An 18202-nucleotide genomic window follows, 5' to 3' on the forward strand; every position below is an offset into this window, starting at 1 on the left:
CTTATGACGTCATAGTCCTTTGGGGGACAACATAATTCCTAATTAAATAGTTTATTTTTTACATTATTTTAATTTGTTTTGTAGCCAATAAAAAAATAATTGCACGTTTATATGAGCGCAAAAATAAGTATTGTGATCAAATAAACAAGGGGTCGTTTCAAGCTGAATTTCCTTTCTTTGTGGACAGCCGATTTTTTCTAAATTAATTACAGATGCATTGGTATATTTTGACAAAATGTGTTTCTTTTCTTCTCCTTTCACATAAATTATACTACACTTTGAAGTGACCATATCCAACCACATCCTTAAATCTTTTTGTTGAATGAAACCAAAATTCCATGGTAATTGATGACAGTTTTTTAAAAATCCAAATATTTTGTCTCTTAATTGCGTTTGGTAATTCATTCCACCCACATGGCGGGTACATTACATTACTAAATAAATTTTCACCGTCAAAAAATGCAACTTCCTTTATAAAATAATTTCCATCAGAATTTAGAAACATCTGGAAATCGATGAGTGCTGATTTTTGATCCATTTCCTGGAACTGTCTGTGGTCAGTTGACGTTGACCGGCGCTTTTATGCCACGTGATGATAATCGTTGTTCATGATTGGCCCACTCTTTAATACCACGTGACGGTGATCTCATTGTTGATTGACCAGAGCTTTTAGAACACGTGATGGCAAATTTCGTTGATAATTGGTAGGTGTATAATCTATATAAACACCTTTGGGGGGCTGAATGTGCCCATTTAGTTTTTGCCTACTTTCATGCTTGTGCTTATTTGGTGGATATTGACTGTACTTGGAATTATGGAATCCAGCACTGTAAGTATTATTTCTAAAGTCTGAATTTGTGTGTTATTTCAGCATTTGGTTTGTACTTTAATCAATAATTTATTTTTATAGATTTTTGAAGATGTAAGTCTAAAAGTAGAACAACAGTTAATTTCTGCCGTTCGTGAATATGATCCTATTGATAACAATGAAAGTGTTCCCAAACACGTAGTAAGTTTATTTTATATTTATGGCTACTGAAAGATATAATTTTTAGAAGTTAATGTATGTTTTCATGCTTAGTTGAAACCGTGTGAACGCATTGTTTTTTGGTTATTCGTTCCAGGAATTATAACTAATCTCTAAATTGTATTAGCACGTGGCCCTGCAAGTGTGTAATTAACCTTGTTTATTGAAATTCTGTGGGTTACAGTTAATTTTTTTTTTTTTACAAATACCTGTGAACAATTAGCTACATAGATTTATTTTAAACACCTAAGCATTGCTAAAGGGTGATTTTTATAACGGAAATTGTATTTCCGGATCGATCTTATTGTTTGAAAATTTTAAACTTTAATCATGCAATTTGCTTTTTTTTAAAAAACCTGTGAACAATTAGCTACATAGATTTATTATTTTACATATCTAAGCATTTCTGAAAGGTGATTTTTATAATGTAAATTATATTTTCGAACACTTGAGGCTGTGTTTATATTTTGCATTTATCGCTGCTGAAAGATATAATTTTTAGAAGTTAATGTATGTTTTCATGCTTAGTTGAAACCGTGGGAACGCATTGTTTTTTGGTTATTCGTTCCAGGAATTATAACTAATCTCTAAATTGTATTAGCACCTGGCCCTGCAAGTGTGTAATTAACCTTGTTTATTGAAATTCTGTGGGTTACAGTTAATTTTTTTTTTACAAATACATGTGAACAATTAGCTACATAGATTTATTTTAAACACCTAAGCATTGCTAAAGGGTGATTTTTATAACGGAAATTGTATTTCCGGATCGATCTTATTATTTGAAATTCCTATTTATAAACTTTAAACAGCCAATTTGTTTTTTTTACAAACATCTCTGAACAATTAGTATTAAGCTAAGTGTAAATTTATTCGACTAATTTTAGTTTATTCCTACTATTTTCTCTTAAACCGCCAATTAAATGATTGTTATTGTTTTTTAAGAAAGCTGGATTATTGGTAATACTTTATACTTTCAACCAATAAATTTCACAATTTTTTGTAAGTTTAGAATAATTTGAATTTAATTTTTTAAAAATATAACCTTTTGCTGAATTTTGCTGAATCTTTTTAATAGGGTTTAGAAGACATCACCACAGATGTTGAAAAGGAGCTGATATCGGCTGTTAGAGTACACGATCCCCCCAATTTTAATCTTGGTTTTTCTCTGGGCCAGGTGTGTTTTTTTTTTTTTTTTTTTTTTTGCTTAAATTTTTACAACAATTCTTTTGTGATTTAGACTGTTATTTAATACAGCTCTGTTTTTAGGATAATGAGATGGAGACTCTCAACCAACCAGGCAGTGATATAATCCCTGAGGTGGCCATTTCTCTGGATCAGGTGTGTATTTACATTTCTTTTGTAATTTTTTCCAAATATTTTTTGCTTAATTTTTTTAAAATAATTCTTTTGTGATTTAGTTTGTTATTTAATACTGGTTTTTGCTTAATTTTTACAATAATTCTTTTGGTATTTAATACTGTTTTTTTTTAATTTTTAGGGTAATGAGTATCAAACAGGCTGGGGGTTGCAGGAAGATGATAATGCTAGTGAAGTGACAAACAACGGTGAGAGTGTTACTATTTCTCCCCCTTTTAATAGATTTTATGATATTTGTGCTGGTGCAGAAAAAATTTCTCACAAATATAAAACAAAATTCATAACATATACAACAAAATATAAAGACCTTGACCAGTTGCCAGAAGGGACATTTTTTTCAGTTTTCAGAGAGGTTCTTGAGGAGGTTATTAGACTTCTCAACCAGGAAGGAACCTTTTCCCATGTTACACTGTGTGTGAGGGCCAGTACACTTGACACCAATATAAATTTACCTTTCATGTTACTTGGTGACCTCACACTTGACCGCATTTTTGATGCTTTTTTTGCTGTGGAGCAGTCGAAACGTGAGTTTCTCCTGGCTGAAGATTTGCAAATTGATATCATTTTAATTAATATTGCAAATCGTGGAGGAGGTCGTAACAACGTTAAAACAAGGGCAATACTCAGTTTGGAAGCATTTTTGTCTTCGAAAAAATCAGTAATCCATATAAAAAACTCGGATAATCTTTGTATGGCCCGAGTGATTGTGCTGGGTATTTCTGGTTTTGAGGATGACAAGCAAACGTACAGACAGGTACGGGAAGACAAGAAAAGGGCTCAGAAAATTCGAGCTGTCAACCTCCATAAGGTTGCAGGAGTGCCTCTGATCAAATGTGGATTGCAGGAGTTGGATTTATTTCAGAAACATCTGGGCCCCGAATATCAGATTATAGTGTTTTCTGCCGAAGACAGCTTTAACACTATTTACAGGGGTTCAGAGGCCAAGAAACAAATCTGTCTCCTGTATCACAGTAGTCATTATGATTTGGTGGGATCCCCTAAAGCGTTATTCGGTGGTGTATACTACTGTCCAGATTGTTTGAAAACTTTTAAAACAGCTGAGAGGTTAACCACACACATATGTCCCAAGGTCTGTACACGCTGTAGGGCGAAAGCCTATCATAGTGAAGAGCGCTCTCTCTTGTGTGAGTGTTGTAATAGATATTTTCGAGGCCGCGAGTGTTTGGAAACACATAGGACAAACAATATATGTTCTCAGTTCCATCGCTGCAGCAAATGTATGCTCACCTTCTCATCAAACAAAGAGCACATTTGCAGATCACAGGATTATTGTCACTACTGTAAGGTTGAACACGAACCCGAACACTGTTTTGTCCTGAAACCAGAACCACCAAAGGACAAAATCTCAGTTATATACTTTGACACAGAGACTATTCTAAAGCAGGGTCAACACGTGGCTGTTCTTTGTGTGGCTGTGTTTGGGAGCCAGGAACATGTCTTCTGGGGAGAAGACTGCGTTAGACAATTTATGAATGAATTATTTGCTGTCAAGGAAACGGTTAAGCGTGCACGTGATGGTAGGAATATTCGCACCATCGGACCAAAATATACTAATGTCAGGGTTCTAGCCCACAACTTTAAGGGGTTCGATGGCTATTTCGTCCTTGAGTATCTTTACGGCCAGGCTTATGAACCCCGAGTGGTGTACGACGGTTCCAAAATCCTTGGTATTTACCATGACCAGTTGAATATTGTCTTTCTCGACAGTTTTTCTTATTTGGCATTCCCACTTCGCAAATTACCTGCCATGTTTGAACTTCCAGAGGTCAGAAAGGGTTTCTTCCCCTACATATTTCACACCGAACAGACCGGTGATTACCAGGGCCCATTACCTGCTAAGCAGTATTTTCAACCTGAATATATGGGGAAAGAGACCCTAGCTGAGTTTGAAATATGGTACGAACAGCGGAGACACGAGCCCTACAATCTGAAATCTGAACTGCTTCACTACTGCCAAGATGACTTAAGGGTCCTGAAAGGTGCCTGTGATAAGTTCCGCTCTCTTTTTTTTAGAAACTACAGGTGTTGACCCTTTCCACCAAGACATTACCATTGCAGGTGTTTGCAACAGGGTATTCCTTCAAAAATTTCTTCCTCATAACACGATGGCCATCTTGCCACCTGCAGATTACAAAGGAAAACACATACAGAGTCGTAAAGCTTTAGTATGGCTCACTTATTTAGAAAAAAAGCACAATGTTACAATTCAGCACGCACGCAGAGTAGGTGGAGAAGTTAAAATTGGCCCATACTTTGTGGATGGTTTGTATAAACAAACAGTGTATGAATTTAATGGATGCTGTTATCACGGGTGTCCAAAATGATATAAGCCCTACACACAACAGTCACACCAAAATATTACAATGGGTGCTCTCTATGAAGCAACATTAGACAGAGAGGCATATTTAGAGTCAAAAGGTTTTCAGGTGGTCTCCATATGGGAGTGTCAGTTTGACAAATTGGTTAACACTGATATAACGCTAAAACAACATGCAGATGAGGCCATTCATTTCGAAGGTCTGACACCTAGGAGTGCCTTAAAAGGAGGAAGAACAGACTGTTATAAACTTTATCACAAGGTTGAAGAGGGTGAAGAAATCCACTATCTTGATTTCTGCTCCCTTTATCCATGGGTGTGCAAATATGGTGTTTTTCCTCGTGGGCACCCTAAAGTAATACTTGAAAACTTTGATTACACACCAGGTGCATACTTTGGCATTTGCCATGCACGTGTTGTTGCTCCTGATCAGCTTCTGTTACCTGTTTTGCCCATCAATAGCAATGGTAAGCTTGTTTTCCCACTATGTGGTCAGTGTGCTAATGAATATTTACCCCAGTGCTCTCATTCAGATCGATCATTCACAGGAACATGGTATACAGTTGAACTTGACCTTGCAGTATCCCATGGTTACAAAGTGCTACAATTTTATGAAGTATGGCATTTTTCTGAAAAATTCGAAAATTTATTCGGGCCGTACATGGACACTTTCCTCAAGGTGAAACAAGAAGCTTCAGGCTGGCCCGAGGGTAAGAATCGGGATGAATATATTCAGGAATTTAAAAACAGAGAGGGTGTCACTTTAGATGTAGACCAAATTAAGAAAAATCCAGCAAAGCGTTCACTAGCTAAGTTTTGCCTTAATTCTCTATGGGGAAGACTTGGTATGAGGACACAGCGTGTGAATACACAGGTTGTTTCCTCTTATGAGAACCTTGTTGAACTCTTTCTGGACAACACAAAGATTATTCATGATGCCAGACTTGTTACAGAAGAAAAAATGTTAGTTGCATCTGCTCCTGTTGCTGGAAAAGAACCGGCATACAGGAAAGGTAATGCTGTTATTGCTTCGTTTGTTGCTGCTTATGGTAGGATAAAGCTTTATGAGGCTCTAGACTCTCTCCGTGAACGTGTCTTATACTCAGACACCGACAGTGTCATATTCACCCAAAAACCGGGTGAATATGCTCCGCCAATTGGTCATTCTTTAGGAGAGCTCACTAATGAACTGGACAGTGGTGATTACATTGTCGAGTTTGTCACTACAGGCCCTAAATCATATTTCTACAGAACCCACAAGAATAAGATGGTGACAAAATGTAAAGGAATCACGCTGAACTCCCATGCTAACATGTTAACATAGAATCCATGTATGCGGCGGCTATGGGAGAACCAACAGATATTCCGTGCCTGTCCCCTTTGCTGTTCGTCGCGACAAGTGGAATTGCCGTCTCTTGGAAACTTCCATAACCAAGAAATTTAGGTACACATTTACAAAACGTGTGGTGGGAGAAGACACTCGAACCTACCCTTATGGTTATTTCCGTGTGTAAAGATTTCTCACCTACAACGGTATCCACACACACACATATATATATATATATATATATATATATATATATATATCCTCCCACTCACAACAACCAGTTTTAAAATGTTTGTACATCCGTTTACATCTATTGTCTCTGGGGGCACCCAGTCAGGGAAAACATTTGTATTATCCCTCATTCGTAATAGAAACCTATTAATAACCCCACCACCCAAAAGAATCGTGTACTGCTATTCAGAGTACCAGCAAAAATTCAGCAGTTTCCTAGAAGTAGAGTTTGTAAACGGGTTAAAACCACCACAGTTTGACCCAAGTATTGAAAATTTGCTAATTATCGATGATTTAATTCATCAGGCTAAAGACAATACCGAAGTAGCTGAAATTTTTATAAAAGGGTCACATCACAGGAGTCTAAGTGTGATTCTGCTAACACAAAATTTATTTTGTCAGGGTACTCAGTTTAGAACTATCAGTCTTAATGCACACTATCTGATAGTTTTCAAAAACCCACGTGACTCTCGGCAATTTTCTCATCTTGCCACACAAGTTTTTCTTGGACGGTCGGGTGTGCTGATTGACATTTATAAAGAAGAAACAAGTCGAGCACAATCTTATTTGCTCCTAGATTTTAAACAGGACACACCTGAGGTGCTCCGTCTGCGAAGTAATATTTTGCCAGAAGAGGCCCCCAACGTTGTTTATGTACCCATATGGCTTCTAGACTCCGAAAGCACAAAAACCTCATCAAGTTTATTTCTGAAGCCACCCCAAAACAAGCCACAGCTGTCTTAAAACACACTACGCCAGCAAAAATCACATCTCTTTGTGAAATTTGTAAAAATCTCCTTTGTGGCAATATCCATCTAAGTAGCAAACAGCATTCACAGCTCTCCAAGAAAAAGAAAATCTTGAGATTATTAGGAAATAAACAGGTGCCCTTCAATCAAAGGCGAAAACTTATTCACCAGCACGGTGGTGCTTTGTTTCCTCTACTTGGTAGCATAATAGTACCATTGCTCACATCCCTCATAAGGAAATGAATCAGCTGTATAAAAAATTCACACTGCTAAACACCCCAGAGCAGAAATAAATTGAAAGTTTGGATGACAAAATGTCATCTGTTCTTCAAAGGAAAGATTTGGATGTTGAAAGTAAAGTTAGAGAATATTTAACCACTTTACACACTTATTTAGGTCTAAAAAGACAGCTTGCACCATCAGTACACACGGAAGAAATGCCACCACCCCCCACCTGTTGAAGATGTTCCTGTGAAGAAAAGAAAAAAATCATCTTTTTTCCTACCCTCCCCAAGGCGGTTGAGGGCAAGAAAGCTGAAATGGGTTCGAATGTAAGTAAAAAAACATCTTTTTTTATTTAAAATTATTTTTATTTAGAAACAAATGTTCTGTTATGTCAACAGTTACAATAACATCATTCATCCACAAATCAGGAGAATAACACACATTAACAATCTGGTGCATGGTTAAGCCACGACACCTGTGTGTAAGGAAATAAATACAGTGTAAACCACAGGCTATAGACAACTTGTGTTGGATAACAGTAGCATTATACGTCCATTTTTTACATTGTTTAGTTAAAAATTTCACAAAGTCCTTTTTTGGTTTGCGACCATAGCTGTCAAAGTATTCACCACATTGTTCCTGTAGAAATAAGGCAACCCAGTGCTGCCCAGGTAGATGTGAGGGATCTGTATTGACTACAAGGAGACACGGTTTTGGTAGCATCCGTGTAGGTAGTTCATCACGTGCACACACTCCCAATGGAAATTTCCGTGTGTAGACATCCATCTGTAAAATCTGTTCAGTGTTCATAATCCAGAAGTACCGAGCGATCCCTGGTGATCGAAAGGATGTTTTCAAACTCTGCGAACAACACCACTGTAACGTTCTCGGGTAGGTGAGCAGAAAATTTCAGTTCGATACGTACACTTCCTCGTCTATGAGTATTGATGTGTTCGCCTATGGCATTATGGTCAGGAGAGAGGTCAAATCCATACAACACATTACCCTCTAGATATTCTTTATAGGAAATATCATTACCCACATCACGTGTCCACTTGTTCAGTGATGTGAAAAGAGAGAGGTATGATCTGGTGTAATGACCCTCTTTATAATTAGGTGTCAGAGGTTGACTTGGATGCTGAATACCATCAGCTGACACTACCAGATAACATAAATTGAAGTGGGCAAAATTGAATGGATTGCGACTGTACGAACCATTGAATGCTTCACTTGCAACTAGACCTATAACTAATCGAGAAGGAATGTCGCCCAGATAGATGTTGTCTCTTGTAGAATCACTCATACCTTTAGGAATCGAGTAATAGCTGACTTGCACTCTGTTTATGGGGTAGTGAATAGGATTTTTTTCAAGCACAGTCAAGTGGGCTAACAGAACTTTAAGATTTAATCTCACTTTGTGCACGAAGAGGGTGGCTTCCTGAATATGAACTCTGCATTTGATGTCTGTGGTGACGGCCAATAAACAGAATTCTGGGTTACTTCGCACTAGACGAATACGTAGTGACACATCATTAACGATATATCTTGCCTGGTGACGCAAATCCAGATGTAGGCGCCCTAGAAGTTCCACACTCCTTGATTTTGCAATTGAATCCTGTCATTTACACATCCCACATTCTGTCTTGGTGAACATTTCACTGACATCCGCAACGTCATCTTTCACGTACAGTTCTGTTGTTAATTGGGTACATTTGGCACCGCGATCGTAATTCAGAAGTTTTTCTAAATATGCCCTGTAGGGATAAGTATCTGCTGATGCATTGATTAATTTATCTTGTAAAAACAGATCGACCTGACTGAAAAGGGAATGAAAAAAATTGTTCACCACACTCACAGATGTGGCATCTATCTCTTTCCCGTCACTATGTGTAACACGAACTTTCAGACGTAAAAATGTTTTTCCAAAATCTAAATATTCTTCTGAAGTACCGGGAATAAAAAATTCGATGGGGCCTCCACTATCCACACTGCCTAGTGGTTGAAAAGTCACATAAGATGAACGTTCGATAGATAGGTTAATAGCCGGTTTTTGAAATAGATCTAGTTCTGACATCATAAGCTCCATGTTTAAAAAATATCTCTGTGCTTCCTCGTCTTCCCTCTTCCTTTCTGGTTCAGAACCTTGTTTGAAATGGACTGACCGACTTCCGATGCTCTGTTTATAAAGGATCGTTTGAGGGGCACCCCCTCCAAAACATCACCAATCACGTTTTGACCTGCTCTTAAAACATGCTTACCCACAAAACGGGCAGCGGGTTTCAAAAGTGGTGTTAGAAAAGAGAATGCTGATCGAAAAATGCTACCAAGTCCGTACCCACGCTGCAAAGGTTGTCCGGCAAATGCATTACCACCTCCCGCTTGTACCGTGTAGTAATCAATGTATTCACTCATCTTTACGAAAATGCAGCTTCACTAAAGTCTTCCCACTTCTGAACTCTAGAAACTGTCCACTGTCTGTACAAATACTGATGGACACGGTGTGAAACCTATGTCTCAAAAGGGGGTAATAGTCTGGGTTTTCGTAAGTAAATGTGTTCTGTTCAATACAGGGAACAACACGTAACAGTGGAGCACACGTATCACCTACAATCTGGTCCTGAATCAGGTTGGAATAAACAAAATACGCTGAGACACCCCGTTTTATATCTGCAGGGTACTTCCCACTGACAGCTCCACTCAATTTAGTACCAATCTGGTGAAAGCCAAGCATAAGACCTAAACCTGGGGAATCTTGTGGAAACACTAATGAAAGTTTTCTGTTATATGTAAAGTCAGGGTATCGTCTGAATTAACATTTCCACTTAAACTCGGGCAGACGCTCAACATTGCATCAAGAATACTAGAGATTGATTTATAGTTTCCATGTGGAAGCACACACATCTGGTAACTGCCACCAGTAACAAGAGTAAAAACAACATCTCTTGCGCTTGGGGCAAAAGAAATTTGACCTTTGATAGGTAATACACTCTCACCAACAGGTGTATCTGTAAATACATGGCAGCCTTTCCCCCGTACACCTGCTTTTTGAAGTCCAAATAATTTTACTAGTTTCTCGGGCAATTGTATTTTACCTTTTCCATGCACATTCACTGAAAATTGATATTTTGCAACAGTCTTTGTGTGTACTGTAAATGAAATAAGGGGATGAACACTGTTTAACTCATCTAAAAGATGTTGATAATCTTTATACTTTAAAGAAAGCACATGTAAAATTTGTTCACAGTCATAATCATCGCGAAGTACATAAAATTCATCGTATCCTTTTGTGATATTGTTCCACACTCCTGGTAGATGGATTTCAGAAAGTGCCACCACCCACTTCCCACTCAGATTAATTTCCCGGGGTAATTGAACTTTGAAACGTGATTGGGTGTTATCGGGATACATGTCCATACTTGCATTACTTGGTAGGGTTAGGTAAAACATCTTTGCTTCGTAACCAAGAATTGTAGGATGCAGGGTATCCAAGCCACTTCACAAGTAACTGTCTCTGGCCACGCACTGTACGCTTCCCAAGTACTTTTTCAATCAGATACACGTTTTCTGGTACCTCGTTATCAAAACTGACTCTCTGTAGCTGATGTTCATAAAATGTCCCTTCTATCACCTCACCATCTCTCCCTTTAACCTTATATACTACAGGGTGCCTTTTGATTACTTGAGCTATGAAAAACACCTCCTCAGACCAATTCCCTCTGAACGCTTTTCGAAAATTGTGGCTATCATCACTAAGAACAACATGGTCACCGATTTTAAACTTGGGTTCCGAAACTTTTGGATGGGGTCTATATAATTTAGCATAAACCGTTTCTTCGTTATGCATAGTGACATCTGCAGGGGCCATACCAATAGATCTGTGTACAGTTTCATTATAAGTTTTCACTAATTTTTGCAGCACATGAATATATTTATCATTTTTTGAATATGTAACCCATTTATAAATTTTTTTCTTTTAATGTTCGAATAAATCTTTCTGCCATAGAAGCTTTCTTTTCACTTCTAGTGGTGTAAAAGTGGATATTTTTAGATTTGAATAATGCACGCACTTGTTTATTAGTAAATTCCTTTCCTTGGTCACTATTAATATTAAATGGTACTTCTTCTTTAAAAATAGATTTGAAAGCTTTAACTACTTCTTGTGAATGTTTAGATTTTAATGGTCTTACCCAACCATTATCGTGAAAAGCAATCAATACACACGAGAAGAAAATGAACACCATTATTTGCTTTAGCAAGATTTGACATGTTGGCTAAATCACATTGAAATGTATGGTGAAGACCAGGAACTTTCATCTGGTTACGAGGAAAATTTCTTCGTTGCTGTCTGTGTCTCACATATGTGGGCTGTCCCGATAACCATTCTTTCACAGTATGTTTGGGTAATTTTGTATGTTTTTGTAAAGCATTAATACTAGCAAAGCTCCCCACCACAGTAGGATTATAATAATCTTCTAACATGTTCTCTTTATTGCAGGTAAAACAACACTAACTCTGGAACAGAAGATACTTACCTTTATAGTACTTTTCATACTTTTTGTAATGGGAGAATTGTGGACTGTCCTTGAAAAGAGAGCTGTGTCAAGATTTTATCAGAATAATGATTCCTTTGTAAATAATTTTGTTAACAGTGTTCAATAAAAGACTTCGTTCATTATAATTCTGTGTCTTCCTTAAAAGTTATATTTAAAATCACTTTCAACTGACAAAATACTACCATTGATTTGTTAATTATGTTAACTTTAATTATGTTCAAATAATACCTTTGATTTGCTCATGAATACTTTAAAAAATACCATTGATTTGCTCATGAATACTTAAATTAATACCATTGATTTGTTCATGAATACTTTAATTTATTGCCTGTTGTTTAAAATAGTCTTCTCATTTAAAATTCTTTTAAAAATATACCAACCAGCAGCAAAATTTAAAAAAACACCTTCAAATTCATGGGGGAACAAAACCCTCTCTTTGAATTCCAAGAATTACCACAAAGGATTATGACGTCATAAGACATGTTACACTATGCGTGTTTTAACATTGTGCGACAGTAGCGCCACCTAGCGGCGGGGTGAGAAGAGGGAGGGTGGAACACAACCCCCATCAGTATTGTTGAAAGTATTTTGTGGAAGCGCCACCTGGCAGTAAAGATGGGGGAGGGGGGAAGACCACCTGCTGACAAAATCGGGTCAAAGTGTTTCGATGGCAGCGCCACCTGGTGACAGAGGTTAGGGGGGAGGTAGACCACCTGGTGGGGAGGGATGAAGACCATCCCCCAGTCAGTTTGATGTGCCCTCTAGCAGGGAAGGGGCAGACCATTCCCCCGCTCAATTTGGTGCGCCCTCTAGCGGGAGGGGGCAATGTTTCGACTGCAGCGCCACCTAGCGGCAGCCCCGGTCAGCTTGGTGCGCCATCTAGCGGACGGGGGAAGTTCGACTGCAGCGCCACCTAGCGGCCGACCCCCTGGTCAGTTTGGTGTGCCCTCTAGCGGGCAGGGGGCGCCAAGTTCAACTGCAGCGCCACCTAGCGGGCAGGGGGCACCCAAGTTCGACTGCAGCGCCACCCAGCGGCCGACCCCCCTGGTCACTTTGGTGCGCCCTCTGGCGGGCGGCAAAGTTCGACTGCAGCGCCACCTAGCGGCCGCCCCCTGCTCAGTTTGGTTCAAAGTGACCCCACTCCTACTCTAGTCGAGCTCTCGCGACCACCACGCGACAGCTCACGGCTGGGAGGTCCTCTTCCTGATTGGTTGGTTAGCTGCGTTGACTGTGGCATTGGTTCAGCACGTTGATGTTGGTCAAGGGTCTGTTTCTAGAACTGGTTGGATGACAGGTTCTGTGTGTTTCTGGTGATCGCCTCTTTGAATTTACCCCAGTCTGCTTTATTGACAGCATATCTTTCCTTCTTGTAGCTGATTATCTGGATTCGATGGAGTGACCTATGCATAGTAAAAGTGATGGACCTGTGGTCGGAAGTAGTCCAATCCTCTTGCACCATCCAATCATTGAGGTGGCCAACTAAACACCTAGTGGCTATGGCGGCAACCAGGGTGGCCACCCAGAGGGTCAAACGAAATGTGGGAAGATTGTTGGCGCGATTGATGACGACAAAGCTGCTGTTGGCTAGGAATTCCTCCCCTGCTGTCCGTTTATAGAGCCTCTACGCTCTTGGGTCTCGCTGTGCCACAGAGGTGAACAACAGGGATATTTTTCAGGTATATTCATGTGTTGTTGAGGCGGATCCCCGGGTTTCCCCATAAGCCGCTATTGTACTTCTTGTGTTGAAGCTTATGCCAAAACCGGCCAATTGTATGTAGTGTGCTGGACGTGTAAGTGTTATGATGTGTTCTGTTGTTATGCTTTCGGCCGGTGCCTGGCTCTTAGCAGGTAAGAAGCAGTAACACCTGGTCACTACGTCTCACCCCCATCCCCGCCACGTGGAAGCAGCCAGGATCAATTATCTCCTGTTGGGCAAGCCCAGGGCATAACACCTGAGAGTGTCCGAAAAAGAGAATGAAGTGGAAAAGGAGGAATACAGAGGGAGAAGTTTGGGATCTGGGGAGGTAAATGGACAGCATAGAGGAGAATCAACAGAGGGACTCTCCAATAGTTAGAAGTGAGAAGAAGTAAAACAAGAATAAAGTAGGAAGAAGTGGAGAAGTGGACTAACTTCTCTAACCATGGAGACCTATCTCATGGAAAATCCCATCCTAGGAACTAGGATCAGCAAAACAACTTAATTTACAGTTTGCCTAACCCCTTGTAGGCAGAACGTCTTCAGTTGTTGAAGAAATAATTGATCTTCTAACAAAAAGCACAGTGAAAGCAAATTCCACGAATTCTGAAAAGCTCCACAGAAAGACACTATGTGCAATATGTACAATATCCTCTTCTTCAGGAACACAGCAGAATATACACTATGTACAGATTCGTCCAATGTAATGCCAGGGTAATGCCATATAACCTGGCCCAATAAATAAAAGGTTTCAGGGTTAATGCAAAAGTAATATACATGTCCAAATCCTAGATGAAATCACATTAGGCAGGGTTCAAAATCATGTTTTAAAAAGTTCTTGCCTAAATACAAGCTCTAAGAGAGCCCGAAAAGTCTAAGATAATCATCCAAGACAGTTAATAACAGAGTTATTAGGAAAAGTCTGTAATATGAAATGTCACAGTGGTATTCACTCACAAAGAAATATTAATTCCAAAAACTATGAAACGCTAAAGGCCAAATAGTATCTCGATGAGTAAAGCAAAATTCCTTATACAGTAAATACCAATTCTGCTGAAAACAGTTCCACATCAAGAACAAGTCTATTATAAAATCCAGGGAGGTGCAGCACTTAATGATACTAATCAGTTGCAAATATAGAATCCAATCAAAAATGAGAGATATTTCTTTCCTAATCCAATAAAGGATCCAAGAAATCACAGGAACAGTAAAACTAGGACCTAATTTCGGTTCTTCTTTTAAATGCACGAGAAGCAAACACATTCATAGCATTAAAAGCTGTCTGAGACTCAACCAGAATTTTATTGTTGCTGGAGTCCAAGTTAGGAACAACACTAAGTAGGTCACGTCGAAGATCGTTATAATAATGACATTGATGAAGAATATGGTTAACAGTTTCTTCCTGGCCACACAAACAAGATGTTGTTGGTGAAAGTTTAGTATTTTGTGAATGTTTGTGAAGTTTAGTATTTATACTTCCGTGGCCAGTTAATATAAACATACCACATAAGCCCGGCGAAAACCATTTTAACTCCTACTTTTTAATTTCCCTTTCTACAGGCAGAAAGTCCCTTGTGACTGCACCAATATCAGATGAAGACAATTCCTGCTGCCATTTTGCAATAAAAATTTGCCTTAATCTTGTCTTCTCAGTCTTAATGGGAGCACTTAGATCTAATTGGATGTTATCATAGGTCAATGGTATTTTCTTCATAAGGTAATACTTAAGGTAGCGGTACTGAATTTCAAAATGGACAGGTAGTTTCCCAAGCAAAACCTGAAGAGCCATGGTGGAGGTAGTTCGACAAGCTCTTGACATGGTCAGGATGGCAGCGCTCTGTGCTTGTAACAGTTGCTTTACTACAGCAACTTTATTGGCTCTAAAGCCCCATGCACCAGCTCCATAAGAAATTATCGACACAAACACAATTATAGTGAAGTCGTAAGGTTTGACCCCTAAGACCCCAGTCTTGTCTTGTTATCTGTTTAATTCGGCTCAAGAACAATTTAGCCTTTTCTTTCACATACTGAACATGTGGTAGAAAACTGAGAGCATCATCAATATAAATGCCTAGGTATTTGGTCTTCGATAAGTACTTAATGACTTGTTCCCTATATTTAATAACTGGAGGTCTTCCATGGTCAAGCTTTCCCTTAAGCAACATCTGAGACGTTTTTGCAATAGAAACCTGCAATTTATGTGTTGAAAACCAGTTGGAGAGTTCCAACAGCACAACATTTGCTGATTCTTCATTTCCTAGAATTACCCTGGATTAATATTGTAAGATCGTCAGCGTATGCGATCATATGAATAGCTGGAAAACTCTTAACCAACCAGGAATCAAAAACCAGATTCCAGCACAAGGGAGTAAGTATTGACCCCTCTGGACATCCTTCTAACTCTGCAAGAAACCTCCTCCACTCCAGATTTGACAGAAATGGTACGATCAGAAAAATAACTCTTTAAAAGCTTATATAAATTTAGGGACACTTCGGCCTCCCGGAACCTCGCCAGGGCACTTTGCCACCAAAGGGTGTCAAAGGCCCCTTTGAAGTCCACAAAGAGGCCGAGCAAATACTTGGAATCTGTATCAGCCTGAAAATCTAGAAGTCTAGCTAATGCATCTTCTGTCCCTCATCCTTTGGTGAACCCGTACTGGTCTCCAGAAGCAACTCTTTTGTCAGCATATGCTGCAATTAATCTACTGGCAACAACCTTCTCTAGCGCCTTTCCCAGAACTGGGAGAAAGGCTGTAGGCCTATATGATGATGGATCCTTAGCCGGTTTTTTTGGATTCTTAAGCAAGATTTTGAGCAAAGCTCTTTTCCACACTCTAGGGAATTCACCACTTCGTAGGCATGGATTAAACAAAATTAGTATTGAAGCTGGTACAATTTTCCAGACTCTTTTAACAACAGCTACTTCAATTTTATCATACCCAGGGGATTTACCTGAGCGCATGGATTTTATTGTGCATTCGACCTCTTCCAGAGAGAATGGAGGTTCTTCAGTCAATCCTGGGTAATTAGAATTTAAATGTACGATGTCAATTTGTTCCGGTGACATATTAGTATCAGAGTCTTGATGTATAATTACATCTAATATTCTATCTATGGTAGAAGACCAAGATAGGGTACTTTGACCTTCTGCAGTTGTGACAGAAGTGAAAATCTCCCCTGGTGGAATCTTTTTGGTCACAAGCTTGTAAATAAGTCCCCAGGGATCACTATTTCCCTGGGTGCCAATTAAACTCTCCCAAGAAGTCCTTTTTTGTTTGCGAATCTCATTATGATAATTTCGTCTTGCTTGTTTGTATCTACTTTGTAAAACCGTCAATTCAAGTACCGTACGCGATGGATTTCTCTTCGCCCTCTGGAATTCACGTCTAGTCCTTCTAGTAAGCTGTTTTAAATCAGTTAATGTAGAAGACCACCAATGAACGTGATATGGTTTGCGCTTTGTAAATTTCATTGAGGCTTCACAAGCCTGTATAATAGTGTTCTGTATAAATTCAACTTGATTATCTAAAGGAAGAGATTCCATAATACCCATCTGCTCAGGAGTAAACATTTCTTTTATTACCTTGTCAAAGACCTGCCACTTTGCAGACCTAGTGTGAAAACGAGGCACATCAAAAGGATCCGATCTAGAACGAGAAACGATATCTGTCATAGTAAACTTGATAGCGTTATGGTCACTTGTTACCCAATCAGTTTTAACCTGCCAATCCGAGATCCTTTGGGCCAAAGATAGTGTTGCCAAGGAGACATCTATAAATGATTGTCCACGTGTGGTAACAAAAGTCGGTGGATGTCCATGTGTGTTAAGAATTTTTAAACGATGTGTCATAATTACTTCCTCTAAAAGTTCCCCTTTTTCATTTGTTTGTTGAGCATTCCACAATGTCGAATGGGCATTAGCATCCATTAACAGGAATATTTGTTCATTCTGTAAAGCTCTCACGGCGGAATCAATATAGTTCACAAATGGTTGAATATAATCATTATGTTGGGCACATTGACAATAAATCGAGATAAGATAAAACTTCCCGAACCAGCCTTCAATACAGGCACAGACTGCGTGTGCAGAGCAAAGACTTGAAATCCGAGTATCAGTTAAATTAGGGTCAGAAATGACAATAGCTGCCCAAATTCTCCTTCTTGCATTTAGAGGTGAACAACAAAAAAAAATCAAATTACTATATTAGGGTTACTCGTAAATGATTACATTAACCCGTATTCGTGTCTGTAAATTGCGTGTGTTCTCTGGTCGATTTGCCTGTTTTGCTGGACGAAAAAACCTCAGTTTCTGTGGGAAAAAAAACCTTGCTATCTACGCTTGAGACCGACTAACTCAGTCACGGAGTGAGAAAAGCCCACTAAAGTTCCTCGCGTCATCGACGGGATTCGAACCCGGGCCTTTTCCACCCAGTGTGAGGAGGACGGTGACGATACCACTGTGCTACCCACGCAGACTAGAGGTGAACAACAGTTCAGTTCGGCTGATATGTGGATCTTAGCTCATGTTACTTCAGTTTGCACTTTGTGTAGATATTGGATGTATAGGAGAATGTCCGCCTCCGGACGACAGTACAAAGAGATGACGTAAATTTCTCCTAGGGAACTAATGTGTGCACAAGATGCCCACTCGTGGCACAGGTGTGAGATCCTGGTGACGG

The 18202-nt window shown here is 39.3% G+C and overlaps 2 protein-coding genes across 2 annotated transcripts; both read right to left on the bottom strand.

Annotated features, from left to right (window-relative positions):
• Positions 1–8073: 8073 nt before the first annotated feature.
• Positions 8074–9360, bottom strand: LOC150085720 (uncharacterized protein F54H12.2-like). The gene is made up of 2 exons (XM_090374661.1): positions 8901–9360; positions 8074–8780 (listed from the first exon to the last, which is right to left on the bottom strand). Exons 1-2 carry the CDS (start codon positions 9358–9360, stop codon positions 8074–8076), a joined length of 1167 nt encoding a protein of 388 aa, XP_090230787.1.
• Positions 9361–10695: 1335 nt separating this feature from the next.
• LOC150085721 (uncharacterized) lies at positions 10696–11139 on the bottom strand. Its single transcript, XM_090374662.1, has one exon. The coding sequence runs from the start codon at positions 11137–11139 to the stop codon at positions 10696–10698; it is 444 nt and encodes a 147-aa protein (XP_090230788.1).
• Positions 11140–18202: the final 7063 nt, after the last annotated feature.

This window comes from Mastigoproctus giganteus, chromosome 5 (assembly GCF_048544385.1).
Source record: "Mastigoproctus giganteus isolate SK-2022 chromosome 5, ASM4854438v1, whole genome shotgun sequence".
NCBI classification, from domain to species: domain Eukaryota; kingdom Metazoa; phylum Arthropoda; class Arachnida; order Uropygi; family Thelyphonidae; genus Mastigoproctus; species Mastigoproctus giganteus.